Genomic DNA, 14410 nt, shown 5'->3' with positions numbered 1-14410 from the left:
TCGGCCACCACCTTGGCCACCACGACGTTAGCCCTGCTGATGGCCTCCTTCCATGTGTCGGCCTCAACCCCCAGGAATGTGTCGTCGGCGAACACATTCAGCCAACATCCTGGGGGAAGGGCGGCACGCAGGACGGCATCGTAGCCGAGAATCCACAGGAGCGGTCCTAACACCGACCCCTGCGGAACCCCCTGCACAATCAGCCTTACCCTCACTTCACCGTTGCGGTCGGTGTAGACCAATCTCCTGTCCCGGAGATAATCAAACAGCACGGCCACCAGGTATTCTGGCACCCCGTGATACAGGAGTGCCGCCCTGATGACCGGCCACGGCAGGGAGTTGAACGCGTTTGCGATGTCGAATGACACCCCGAGCAACACCCTGCCGTCCTTTGCAGCGGCCTCCGCGAGAGCACGGATGCGCAGGATTGCGTCAACCGTTGACTTGCCCCCGCGGAAGTCGTACTGGTCCGGCGATATGTCCGGACCAGTCCGGGACAGGTGCTGGACCAGTTGGCTGGCGATGATTCGCTCAAACAGTTTGCCGACTTCGTCCAGCAAGCAGATTGGCCTATAACCGTTAGGCTGATCGGCTGGCTTGCCGGCCTTTGGAAGGAGAACCAACCTCGCCGTCTTCCAGGCCAGGGGGAAACGGCCTTCTTTGAGACACCTGGTATACAGCTTCCTCAGGCTCTCAGCCGTCTCCCCCGTGGTCAAGGCCCACGCCCTACCGTGGATCCCATCGGGTCCGGGAGCCTTTCCGGCCTGCAGCTTCTTGGTTGCGGCCCTCATCTCCTCCATTGTGACCTCGAGTTCCTCGCTCCACCCCCCCCCCCTACTGGAGGGGGTGGTCCACCATATACCCTCTCCCCGGGGTCGTCCGGGAAGAGGGCATTCACCACCTTCTCGAGGAACTCGGGGACCGTTTTTTCCGTCGTCGGGGGCGCCCAGGCCCTCAACTTGTTGAGGACCATCTTGTATGGGCGCCCCCAAGGGTCCCGATGGGTTTCCTCCAACAGCTCCTTTCAGGCGTGGTTCTTGGCCACTTTGATTGCCCGGGAGAGGGCCCGCTTGGCGGAGCGGTACTCCTCTCCCGCCTCTTCGAGACGTTGTTGATCTCGTCCGCGTCTCGCACGCAGCCAGAGTCTTCTGGCGTGGACGGAGAAGCGCCTGAGATCGGCGATCTTCTCCGTCCACCAATATGCGTTCCTTCTCGGGTTTAGCCTGGATCGGGGCATCGCAGCGTCGCACGCGCTGATCATTGCGTCCCCGATCCAGGTGGCTGCCTCGTCGACGCTCCCCGACTGGACGAACTCATCGTCCGTCCACGAGGAGACGCGCAACGCGGCTCTGAGCATCTCCACGTCCAGTTTTCTCAGAGCCCATCTTGGGAAGCGGCAGTCCACCTCCCGACGACGAGCCCGGATTTCCGGAGTGGTGACCGGGAGACTCATTTCGATCCACTGGTGATCGGACAGTGTCTCGAGCTCCACGGTCACCCTCCATCCCCGAATGTGGCGCGCGACCGGGGGGTTGGCCCACGTGAGGTCCACGATGACCCCCCTGCCGCACGCAGGTCTGGGCCGTGCCGGTGTTGACGCATACCAGGCCCAGACTCGCCGCCCAATCCGTTAGGATTCCTCCTCTCCTATCGGTGGCCGGGGAACCCCAAAGTGCCGATTTGGCATTGAAGTTTTCGGCCACTAACACCTGCTGATGAGGCAGGTATATTTCCAGGCAGTCCCTGAGGCTGTCTAGGATCCTCTCGTATTTGGGGATGTCGCACCTTGGTGAGTGTGGAGGAATGTATATCCCCACCACTACGACTAATCCCCATCTTACTGCGACGAAGCCTTCCCCCGCCTCGAGGCAGGAACATGGGATAGGCTCCTCCGTCATCCGCCACGTGATAGCAGACCTACCGCACCGACTTACCGCCCAGCACGGGTGACCGGGCGGCACCCGGTACGGCTCCGCTATTATCCCAAGGCCACTGCAGCTCTCCGCCATTGTGTGCAGGAAGACATCCTGCGAAGAACTGCAGTGGTTCAAATTGCCTTGAAGGACCTTATAGGCCATTAGAGTAGCACGGAATCAAGAGCCTTCACTCCTTCCATGCTCTCCTGTTCGGCAGGTAGGGCCACGGTTGGTGGTTCCGTTTCCTGCTCCACAGGTAGGGCCGTCAATGATGGCCCTGTTTCCTCCGTCATTGTTGTCGCTGGTTCCGTCGACGACCCGTTACCTCGAACTGGACCCTCTTCTCGGGGTGGCTGCAGATTTTGCAGCGACTGGGTCCCGTCCGGTGGTTTCACCGGGGACCTTTCCTTCCTACGTCTTTGAGCCTTTGGTCTGCTATCCTTATCGTGATTCCCCTTGTTTCCTGCGGTATCGTCTTGGGCCGCCCTTTTGACGGGTGCCCTCTTGGGAATCACAATATTGGTCACCTCGATGTTTGTGATGACAGGGACCTTAGTGGGGAATGCGGGGAACTCCTCCACCTCCATCTCTTCCCCTTGCTTCGCGTTGGATTTCAGGGGATTCACCGCTCTACCGAGTTTCGGCCTTTTCCGCGACGAGGGGCAAGCCTTGCCCCCCACCCGGTGATTCGCTGGACTTCCACTGTCTGCACACACCGGGCATTTCAACTTCGCCGAACACTCCCGTGCCAAGTGCCCCTTTTCCCCGCATCTATAGCATTGGGAGCTTCGGTCGATCTGCCCCGTACACTGCGCTCGCACGTGACCAGCCTCTAAGCAGCGGAAGCACTGCGGAGGTCTGGTCTCGAGTGCCTGGATTCGCGCGGCGAACCATCCAATCTGGATGTGCCTCTCCCTCGTGATGTTGTTTGTTGCGGTGAGGGGGCATCGCACCCATGCCGTGCGAAAGCCATTAGGTCCCTTCCGCAGGTTTCCCACTTGGATCTGTGTGGCCAGACAATTCCCGGCCTTCGCTACGGCCTCGGCAACCTCTTTCGGGGTCACCTCATCCGTCAGATCCGTTACCCTGAACTTGCTCGTCTTACACGGCCTGGCGACCTTTACTCCAGGTCTGCCCGCGAACAGGGTCGCCATGCGGTCGGCCAACCGATCGGCCTTCTCAGCTCCGTCCTGCCCGGGAACCTCGATTAACAGGGCCCCGGTCTGCGCTCTACGAGGCTTGAGTCCGCCACTGATGCCCAAGTCTTTCAGGGCGATCGCTTGGGTAGCCTCCTTCATTAGGAAGTTGTAGTCCCCCTCTGAGCTTGTGAGGGTGATCGCAGCGTGTCGTGGAGCCCTCTTTCCGCCAGTTGGGGTGGCTTTGCCATTCGCCTGTGTTCCCACCGGCGTTTTTGGCGTTGTCGTTTTGGGTGGACCCCCCTTACTCGGTAAGGTTCCTCCACCCTTGACGTTTTTACCCGTTTCTGGTCTGCTGTCGTCCCGCATCTTCTTCCCCCGTCTGACCACGGTAGCCCATTCCGCGGGTTGAGCTTTACCGTTGTTCGCAGGCTTGTCCGGAGCTGAAGCTGGTGTGACTTTCTTGGTAGCGGTGTTGGTACTTGACGGGAGCGCCATTGACGCTGGGGCACGAGCGACCCTCTTGCTCTCCCCTTTTGCATTTTTCCCGCCGCCACTATTAATCTTTTCTTTCACTGGGGGCGCGGAATTGCCCTTTCCCGTTTTAGGTTTAGGCACCTCTGCTTCCCGATTCCCTCCAATTTGCGCTTTGGTTGCTAGCGATGTTTGAGTTGCTATAAACTTCTCAAACATTATCTCCATCCTTTCTATTCGGCTACCAAGGGCGTCCAAAAGTGGATTACCCCTAGGGCCGTCGATTGTCGTGCCGTTCGGAGGCACTGCGCCCTCCAGCAGTGTGGAACCTGTTCCCTATAGCTGCGGTCTAAATACAGGGGGCATCCCATCTCGGTGGATTTCGCCAAGGATCCTGCGGCGATTCTTTTCGGCAGTTGCCTTCTCTCGCTTTTTGTCGCCGTCCTCCTCTTCTGATGATTCCGGAATGGTGTACTTGACCTGGCCCCTCCTGCGATTGGGCCTGGCTCTACCGATGTCGGAGCATCGAACCTTCCCGTCAACGTCCATTGCCCTAATGGGCGTGTCGTTGGTCCTTCCGCGGCGCTCTCTGATCTCCTTGACTTCTTCTCGGAGACGAGTATTCTCCTGCCTGAGGGCCTCGATTTCTTCGCGTAGCTTGTCGTGCACCACCTCGTTTGCGACTCTAGAGTCCGGCTCCGATCTGCCCATCAAGTGCGTGATTGCCGCGGTAATAGTTGCCGCGACTTGGTTCAGGCACTTCTTGTCCGTACCCCTGAGCCTCTGGGCCGTGGTGCAGACCTTGTCGACCACTCGGACGGCGTCGATGATCCTACTGGGTAAGTCCACCGTCGGAGCCATTTTGAGCTCTTCGAGCAGCTCCTTCTCCGCTATTTTGCGATTCCTGCTGAGTTCAGCCGCTACTGAGGGATCAGCCAGATCCCTCATTCGCTGCTCCTCCAGCTCACGCTCCCTTCTCGCCATCTCCACCTTTCTCCATTCATAATCGCCGGTAGTTATCGGCCTCCCCACCGGCCTCTTGGTGGGGATTTTGGAGGGGAATGTGGTTGGCAACTGTGCAGCCCTCTCTGAATGCTGCTCGGACCGGATGTCGTGGTCCGAGTCTAGCACCACAGGCCCCAGGTCGTCTTCCACTTCATCCGGAGAGTCCACAGACTCGGTGTCCCGGATGCCTGCAAGGAAGTCTTTGGTTTTCTTCAAAACCATATCCGCATCGATCCTTTTCCTTATGAGATCGATTGCGGAGCCAGTACCTGCTCCAGTTTTTGAGGAGCTCGCCCTTGGTGATCCAGAGGTGTCCGACCCCTGGGCTGCTTTCAGGACGTTCCGTTCCCTGATGCTCTTCGGGCCCCCGAGTTTTTTCAAGACTACCCTGGGAGTGCCGAGCTTCCTGGCCTTATCGGCGGCAATCACCGATTCACCTGGGGTACTCGCTGGTTCCTTCACGGACCTTGCAGCCGCTCACTTCGGGGGAGCAGCCGAAAGCGGGTGACACTCTGCGGGAAACGCACGGGAAGGCGGAGGTAACAACCGAGCCGACTTTCGACGGCGGTGGAAGCCCAGGCAGCGGCTGGGGCGCACAAACTCGCGTATTCCATTATGTCCCGGTTAGGAAAAAACGACGCCTGCGCGACGGCGAACGCATCAGATGCAAAATGAGATCAAATCTCCCGGCGAGCACGAAGGAGAAACTCGTTGTGAGGAGTGGGCGTCAAATCCAGGCAGCCACTCGGATTACCCATTTGCGCATTGCCCATATGGCCATTTCTTTTCTGCCTAAATTTTGTTGACTCCATTCTTTTGCGTTCTCGACAATATGATTTCGAGACTAGGTTAAGTTAGTACGTAAGTCTCGCGAGCCCATATGGCCATATAGTAAATTAGGTAGTAAGCATAGCTGACCAAGTAAGTTTATTTTCATTTCGTTTCGGTCCAGGCCGCCAAAGTATTTTAGTTTAACGCGCAGAGGTCAGAAAGACAAGAAGCGCGACAAATAGGCGGACCACCACAATCTCCAGGAACGAGTCCTAGGGATCGAATCTCGAGGACCTAGGACACACGCCCATAGGGTCGGCGCCAACGTCCGACCATGGAAGGGACACCCGGACATTTTCCTCAGGAAGTCGGCCCGGAAATCAGTTCCGGGGCATCTCAGGGAAGGTGCGCGTAAGTCGGCGTAAACGGCCGACGCGTAAAAGCATCCCCGGGCGACTTCTCCAGAAAGTCGACCCGGAAACGGTATCAGGGCCATCCAAAAGGTGGTGCGCACAGGTCGGCGTCAACGGCCGACACCCGAAAGTCGACTCGAACGTCATCTACAGGGAATCGACCCGGAATCGGCATCAGGGACATCCAGGAGGCGGTGCGCACAGGTCGGCGTCGACGGCGCTGCAGAAACGGCAAAGGTGAAAACCTGGTGCAGCGGTACCGAGAGAAGAGGTCTGCGACGTAGTACCGCACGCGGAAAATTCCACCCGGGAGCATCCGTAAAGGGGTCACGGGGGACACGCGTGATAATCACGCGCGGCGTGATGGGCGCGCAAAGAGAAAGTCGTGACGTCACGACGAACGGCGTAAACAACCTAAGAGTAGGGATGATCCGACATGGTAGGGAGCCCTTCCGGCATGGTGGGGAGCCCGAGCGAGAGCGGGGACTCGAGGCAGTCTCTCGAGTATCGCGGTAGAGTACGGACGTGTCTCGCGTAGCAACGGATAGCGCTGGAGAATAACACAGAGATAGCCTACAGCAATACATTACAATCGGGAACTCCCGCGTGAACGCGCGTTAAACACTCACTTAACGATAGTGAGAGATAATTAGTTATCGAAATAACAATCCGTGATAGTGAAATAGAACGGTGGCGACTTAGTGCGTGTCGAGTGTATTACAATCGTGGACATTGGGTCTCGCGACTACGAGATATCGTACGAACATCGTCATTAGTGATATTTCATCCATTGTGATCAATAAAATCGGCGTTTGCGGAGATTTATTACAAATAAAGCGCGACTCACACCGAAGTGTGGCGACTCCATTGTGACGCACCTTTATTAATTGTGAAACGATCTGTAAAGCTGAAATAACGATCTGAGATTAAAGAATAGTGAATTCTTAAACAAAGTCTCAAGATTAATTATACAATTAGTGCACTCACCTTCTACGTACCTTGTTCCTTGGCGATGATCCCTCGTTGTCCAGCGGCGATCTGGTATGCGATGTAAAGCGAGGATCCGGAGACGACCAGCAGCAACGACGATCCATCCTGGGCAGGGCCTGCAACAAAAGAAGAATATTAGCACATAATTAGTATAAGTTATCGAGACGTACCTTTATCCAGTATGCGAGTATGCGAGGATCTGGAGACGGGATACAGCAACGGTGATCCGGCAAGGACATCAGCCTGAAACTCAGGAACAACATTAGCGTCTTGGCGAGAAACAGGGCGTTGGTGCGAATTGACCTTCTCGGTAGTCTGAGGTTAAACCGAGTGGCGACCGTTCGATAGGGATATTATCCGCCGGAATCGGGCTTAACTCGTGCCGTCCGGTCACAACCTAACGTTGGTCCGGGTATTTCCAGACCCTCTCGGGATCTGGGAATCTCCCCCGCGCTCTCGCAGAGAGTCGGCCAAGGATCCTCGATCCCGACTCTCTGTCCTTGTCTTGATCGTGTTTAAAAGAGAGAAAGGCTGCATTGATATATCTCCTCCCTTACCCCCCACGGCTCTGTCTGCTAGGGCATGCCCTCACCGACCGGTCCCAGAGGGGGCCGGCCAGGCCCCGAGTTCCCCCGGGGAGCAGACTACACCCGTGTCCCGGAATATGCATCGGGACGGGTCCCTGTCCCTTACTCCCCCGCGGGCGCAGCCCATCAAGGGGCTAACGCACCGCGGGCTTTCAGGGGTCCCTCGCCTCCGACAACGAGGGCACCGTGGGGGGCGTCGCCACAACGGGAGGAGCTCCCCCGGCGTTCCGGGCGTAGGAGGCTGCAACCCTTCCACCGCCCTTCCCGCCGGAGGAGCCGGCGAAGTAACCGGGGTCGTCGGCCGAGGCAATCCTCCGCACCGACGCCCCATATCGCACGCTGGCGGACTTGGGGTAGGGGGAGCCCCCACCATACCCCTCCCGCGCGCTAAGCCAACGGGGGCGGATCCGGCCGAGAACCAGCTCGATCCCGGCCCCCACCCCCGCCCGCCGCTCGCGACAGGCCAGGGCACAGGGTGCCCCTCAGATGTCGCAGTCATCCGTCAGCGAGCCTTCACTCGCGCTTCCGGCCTTTGCGTCCGGAAGCCAGACCCGCCTGCCCCGACCTCGGAATACGTCCGAGCGGCCCGACGGGTCTCCCACCCAGGTCGCCCCGGCCCCGGCCTCGAAATACGTTCGAGCGGCCCGGGACGACCCTCCGTGCTGAAGGCACCGTGGGACCACGTCTCTAGTGTGCAAGCCTCCAGCACGGGCCTACCCTCCAACCTGCCCAGCACCACGTACTGAGCCAACTGAAAGGCGGTTTTCCCTCCCTCCTAGGAGGAAGGGAAGCTTCGCAGCCCTAAGGAAGGGCGATCTAGGCCCGCAGCGCATACGACCGGGGTTGCCCCCAGTCGCAGCGCCTCCGTCCAAGGACGGAGTGCGGGCTTTTTGACCCCCCAACCATAAGAACCGCGGCCGACTCTACCCCACCCGCAAGGGACCCCCCCTGCCGGAGCACCGGCGTGCAATGGGTGGGTGGCCCAACCCCGGGATGGGGTGACCTAGGACCGGGAGAACCCCCGCCAATCCCCAAGGCCGAACGAGTATCGGACCGGGCCATTGCCCGAGAGATCCGGCACCCGCGATCAGCCCCGGGGAAGAGCGAAGGATCCCGGCTTTATCTCTCTCCCCAAGGGTACCTGTCCCCTCCTCGAACCTGCCGGAGCACCGACGTGCAATGGCCGAAAAGGGGCCCCCAAACCCCGTGGTTTTTTATCGAGGTTTTCCTTCCTCTAGGCCGGCGGGAGGAGTAGAAACTCCTCCCTAACGGTCTCAGCCGACCGGGCGTTTGAAGTCGGGGTCGCCTTCCCCTACCGACGCTTATGAGCCAGGGAGCAATTCCCTGGCGGGAGCGCCGGACCCGGTTGTACCCCTCACTCCCAGCGGACTGGGAGGAGAGGTACGGTGTACTCTTAGACCCTGTACCTCCCCACCGGGCCCTCCCAACGGTAAAACCGAAGGTACTGCCCCAGTGGCTCACTGGTACAAGGAGCCCTCTCACCACGCCAAGGTGGTACACCACGAGAGAGGGGTCTTACTTCTACTGTCGGTAAGTGGTCTTACTTATGGTAACTTCTACTGTCGGTAAGTGGTCTTACTTATGGTAACTTCTACTGTTTTAACTTATCTTAGCATTTATTTATGTTTTTTAAATTTTCCCGAGAGTGTGGTGGGGGTGGACGTAACACCTCCCCCCTTATTTCAAAATGTTGGACATTGTTCCAACATTTTGCTGTGTCTATCCAAGGATATCCTTTATCTTTTAATCCATAATAGGTGGGAGTTTACAAAGTATACATATATCTAAAGGCTACAAGGGTGCGGTTATCATCTTATTAATCTAAGGCTACATTTACTTCTTATTGATTACTTACTATCGTGTAAGTACTTCCTAAGCTCGCCGTAGTCTATTTCCTTGATGCTGCTATTGCTCGTGCTGGGTTCTCCTTTTGCGGTGACGAGTGTGGTTATCTCGAGAGGTGGTGCCTCTGGGTCGATGTTTTCGGGGGTGGGCTTCCTGCTGCTGAGGTGCAGGAGTAGGTGGGTGATGGAGCTCCACACTGCTCCCAGGAGATGTATGCTCCAACCGTAAACGGAATGAAGCGCATAGCCTCTGATGATTGAGTCGATTATCAGCTTGGCTAGTCGGAATAAAAGGATGATGGCCAATACTCCGGCACTTGCTGAACCGAATGTGACAAACCCATTCCACAATCGTTGTCCGGTGTTTTCCGCGATTTTCTCCAGTGATTCCTCATCCATCAAGTTGTATAGTGAGACAGTTCCGCGAGGGACCATTGCTCCTTGCACCAGTGTGTTTATCATCGCTGGCTTCTCGATGGGGAACATTATGTGGTTGCGGAGGCGGTCGAGATCTTGCGTGGAATATATGCCGCTCGTGGCGAGGTTGGTTGGATTCACATATTTCCATTGTGGTTTACTTAGAGGCTGGATCGTGGGTGGGGGTAACGCTTCAACTGGGCGTGGCGTTAGCTTGAACCATGCTTCGTCTATTCTATACATGGTGGGTAAAAGTTCGTTGCAATCCCTAATCGTGCCACTTTTAGTCAGTACGCGGGATTTCGGGAGTAGGAAGTGTAACGCGTTGTTGTGTGAGACGGGCAATTCACTATAACAGTTTTCTGTCTGTCTTACTCTGCACGTGACCGGCACACACTTCACTATGTATATGACTTCCCCGGCGGTGATTGCAGTGTATTCCGGTGACTTCATGATCCGATATGCCATTTTGTCAGGGGCGATGCTGGCGAGGGATAGGGCGTTCTCCAGTATTTGTTTCTCCAGATCGCATTTCTGGCTCATTATATCTCGGTACATTTGTGTTAATTGCGTCCTCATGTGTTTCTCGACGTAAATGAATTTGCTGTTTACGTATGAGAAGATATCGAGATTGTCGATCGATATTCCGGTTTGTATTTTGAATGTTCGTCCTGGCTTGGTCTCGAGGATGAACAGTTTCGGGTGTTCTGTTTGGATTATCTTATATCCGCAGAGGCTCGTCTCTGTGGTTTTGGCCAGGGCGAAGGTGATGTCCCTTGTTGTCAGGATATAGATAACCGGAGTTTCCTTCTGGCCTGGTTTCGGTGAAACACGGTGGGCTTTCTCCTCGTAAAGTACGTCGTACTTATTGAATTGGCAGGTGTCGGTCGGGAGTGTCTTCCAGAAGGTCATTGTTCCATCTGCGTCGTAGCACTCGCCTTCCATGGCTGGACAGCGGGTGCCAGAGGGAAGGATTACCTCGTTCGTTGAGTGTTTCACAGGCAGCTCCATCCGGCGCGTGGTTATCTTCACCGTTGCTTGCACAAAAACATTACTCCAAGTGCCCAGGGGGTCACTGCATTGCGCTCCCTCGCAGTCTCCGTCCATGGTCAAAGATCCGGCCATAGTGATCGCTCGTGTGGTGGTGGCGTTTACCTTGATGCCGGCTATGATTCCGCTGGCTCCGCCCAGGTAAATGGTTCCGCTGTCTTGCATTTTGCGGCAGGCGTCGCCAGATATCTCGTGTATATATTCATATTTCCCGCCCTGCACGGCCGAGTTGTACGAGGACCATCCACAGTGCTTTAGGTCTCGATCGACTTCTATTTTACACTGTATTCCAATAGTATGGTCGAACTCGCTCAGTTGCAAGAGTTGCAAGTACGTTTTCTCGGTGACTGGTTCCAGGTCCTCCAGTTCGCAGTCTCCGATGTCGGTAAGTAACAGAGTCGTCACGTTCAATCCTTCGCCTCTGCAGTCGAAACCCAGTAAGCCATGTCCTGGGGTACCGATTATGGTCATGATGGTGATCCATACAGCGAGGGGCTCCATGACTGTGTAGTGGTTCAGGCTGTACTGCTGCCGGCGGTCGTCGGGTTGTGCTTATATACTAGGTTTTATGGTTAGTTTTATGGCTACGTGGGGTGGGGGACAGATACATGGTAGGGGCAGAGTTCTTAGGTTCTATGCGCTGTGGGGGGAGGGTTCTTAGTTTCTAATTATCTTTAACTTATCCATATGTACAATTTTATCTTTATTCCCTAGTCTAATCTTTACGTTATTATTCTCTAATGCTTCCAGTACTTCGTATGGGCCGACGTATTGGTCGTCCAATTTCCCTCTACTGGGCTCCTTTAGAAGGTATACGCGGTCTCCTACTCTAAAGGTGCGCGCGTTCATTCTTTTGTCGTAATAGATTTTGGATCGCGCTTTAGCGCGGTTAAGATTCTCGCGGGCCTTATCCTGTGTACTACGCAATTTCTCGAACAACTGTTTCAAGTAATCGACATAAGTTTCGTTGGTTTCGTCTCGAACCTAAGACCCAGCGGTGGGTCGCTCGATGGTGCGCGCGCAGTTTTTCCGAAGATTAGTTCGTACGGTATGTATAGTGTGCCCTCGTGAACGCTAGTATTATACGAGAAAGTCGCAAATTTCAGGTATTCTTTCGCAGAATTGTTTTAGGTACTCCCATAATACGTGATGGGATCGTTCCACGGAACCGTTTGATTGTGGCCTATAGGCCGTTGTTTTGTATTGGGTGATCCGGAATTTCTTGGCAATGTTACGCATCAGTGCGTTTATGAAATGACTATCCTGGTCGGGCTTCTCAGCGTCCAATGGCATCGAAATATGGTTTTTGCATATTAAGATTCGGGTGGAGCTGTCCCGGAACGTGTCTCCTAATATTCGGCGGATTGTCGGGAACACCATACCATCTATGCCTCCTTTGCATATGGCGACGGTGGGTAGTTCTAGGTCGGTGCTCACTACGAGTAGGGATGAGATGGCTTCCTTCACCCATTTCCTCTGAGTGTCTTCCGAGACGCACGTTTTAATTGAGAGTGCGATGATTCCCGTCTTTCCCCGTGTTAGCACCCGGGCTCTGCCGAGCGTTGGGTCCACGATTGCCGGCAGTCTTCCCTGTTTCGCAAGCATCCGGCTGCCGGGGTCACATGGTTCTCCCCGTTGTGAGGTAAACACCACTAGGTAGTCCTTGCGACCGCTCTCTCAACTGAGGGCGATCGTACGCAAGCAGGGATCACCGCGCGTGGTGATCGAGCGCACGGTGGAGCCACCAAGCGCCGCGAGCGACGCGGACGTACCTCCCCGGCGTGAAGATGCGCGTCCGCGGGACATACCCGCGATACCTACGCCCGGGGGTTCCTCGACTGGCGACTCCGAACCGCCCGCCGGCAGTCCGGAGATAGCCATACAACCACCCATTGTGTGGGTTCCGGCGCCGGTTGGCCCGATCGATCAGCCGTCCGACGACTTTCAGAGTCCGTCGAGCGGCGATGAGGAAACAGAGTGAGGCGAGCATCAAGGCGCGACAACGCGACTGAGTCACCGCTGGGAGGATTCCATTTTCGTTCGTCTTTTAATCTCTCACGCATAGTTTTTTGTTGACTCCATTCTTTCGTCGTTCTCGACCATAGGATTTCGAGAAGTTAGTTTATAAGTCTCGCGAGCCCGTATGGCTATATATATTACTATTAGACAGTAAGCGCCGCTGACCGTAAGGTTTATTTGATTTAGTTTTCCGGTCTACGCCGATATTATCGTTTTGTTTGATGCGCGGAGGTCAGCGTAAGTATCCGCGCGACAAAAGGGCGGACCACAACAATCTCCAGGAACGAGTCCTAGGGATCGAATCTCGAGGACCTGGGACACACACCCATAGGGTCGGCGTTAACATCCGGACATCAAGGGTACGCCCGGAAGACTTCCTCAGGAAGTCGGCCCGGAATTCTGTTCCGGGGCATCTCAGGGGAGGTGCGCGTAGGCCGGCGTCAACGGCCGACACTTAAAAGTGTCCCCGGGCTACTTCTCCAGGAAGTCGACCCGGAATCGGCATCAGGGCCGTCTAAAAGGTGGTGCGCACAGGTCGGCGTCAACGGCCGACATTTAAAAGTGTCCCCGGGCTACTTCACCAGGAAGTCGACCCGGAATCGGCATCAGGGCCGTCTAAAAGGTGGTGCGCACAGGTCGGCGTCAACGGCCGACACTCGAAAGTTGACCCGAACGACATCTGCAGGGAATCGACCCGGAATCGGCATCGGGACCATCTAGGAGGCGGTGCGCACAGGTCGGCGTCGACGGCGCTGCAGAAACGGCAAAGGTGAAAACCTGGTGCAGCGGGATCGAGAGAAGAGGTCTGCGACGTAGTACCGCACGCAGAAAATTCCACCCGGGAGCATCCGTATAGGGGGCACGGGGGACACGCGTGATAATCACGCGCTGCGCGCAAAGGGAAAGTTGTGACGTCATATCGAACGACGAAAACAACTCCAGAGTGGGGATGGTCCGACGTAGTAGGGAGCCCTTCCGGCAAAGTGGGGAGCCCGAGCGAGAGCGGGGACTCGAGGCAGTCTCTCGAGTACCACGGTAGAGTACGGACGTGTCTCGCGTAGCAACGGATAGCGCTAGAGAATAACACCGAGTTAACATACAGTGATACAATACAATCGGGAACTCCCGCGTGAACGCGCGTTAAACATTCACTTAACAATAGTGAAAGATAATATTTATCGAAATAACAATCCGTGATAACGAAATAGAGCGGTGGCGACTTAGTGCGTATCGAGTATATTACAATCGTGGACATTGGGTCTCGCGACTACGAGATATTGTACGAACATCGTCATTAGTGATATTTAATCCATGGCGATCAATGAAAACAGTGTTTGCGGAAATTTATTGTGAATAAAGCGCGACTCACACCGAAGTGTGGCGACTCCATTGTGAAGCACCTTTATTTATGTGAAACGATCTGTAAAGCTGAAATAACGATCGGAAATTAAAGAATAGTGAATTCTTAAACAAAGTCTCAAGATTAATTATACAATTAGTGCACTTACCTTCTACTTACCTTGTTCCTTGGCGATGATCCCTCGTTGTCCAGCGGCGATCTGGTATGCGATGTAAAGCGAGGATCCGGAGACGACCAGCAGCAACGACGATCCATCCTGGGCAGGGCCTGCAACAAAAGAAGAACGTTAGCACGTAATTAGTATAAGTTATCGAGACGTACCTTTATCCAGTATGCAATTATGCGAGGATCTGGAGACGGGATACAGCAACGGTGATCCAGTGAGGACATCAGCCTGAAATTCAGGA

The 14410-nt window shown here is 55.5% G+C and overlaps 1 protein-coding gene across 1 annotated transcript; it reads right to left on the bottom strand.

Annotated features, from left to right (window-relative positions):
* Positions 1 to 6558: 6558 nt before the first annotated feature.
* On the bottom strand, positions 6559 to 11125 carry LOC139778560 (uncharacterized). Its single transcript, XM_071716547.1, has 4 exons — positions 9169 to 11125; positions 6876 to 6974; positions 6714 to 6821; positions 6559 to 6635 (listed from the first exon to the last, which is right to left on the bottom strand). Exons 1-4 carry the CDS (start codon positions 11123 to 11125, stop codon positions 6559 to 6561), a joined length of 2241 nt encoding a protein of 746 aa, XP_071572648.1.
* Between the last annotated feature and the right edge of the window lie 3285 nt (positions 11126 to 14410).

This window comes from Temnothorax nylanderi, unplaced genomic scaffold, assembly GCF_030848795.1.
Source record: "Temnothorax nylanderi isolate EJ_2023f unplaced genomic scaffold, tnyl_v1.0 TNYL_tig0188_pilon, whole genome shotgun sequence".
In the NCBI taxonomy this organism is placed as follows: domain Eukaryota; kingdom Metazoa; phylum Arthropoda; class Insecta; order Hymenoptera; family Formicidae; genus Temnothorax; species Temnothorax nylanderi.
The sequence above is the reverse complement of the archived record's forward strand: the minus strand, read 5'-3'. Positions and strand labels throughout refer to the sequence as shown.

Coding starts and splice junctions, on each gene's coding strand:
- LOC139778560 (XM_071716547.1), bottom strand. CDS start 11,125: ATGGAGCCCCTCGCTGTATGGATCACCATCATGACCATAATCGGTACC. Junction 6,975..9,168: donor TAGGAAGTACTTACACGATA/GTAAGTAATCAA, acceptor TTTCTCGCCAAG/ACGCTAATGTTGTTCCTGAG. Junction 6,636..6,713: donor GATCATCGCCAAGGAACAAG/GTACGTAGAAGG, acceptor CTTTAATCTCAG/ATCGTTATTTCAGCTTTACA.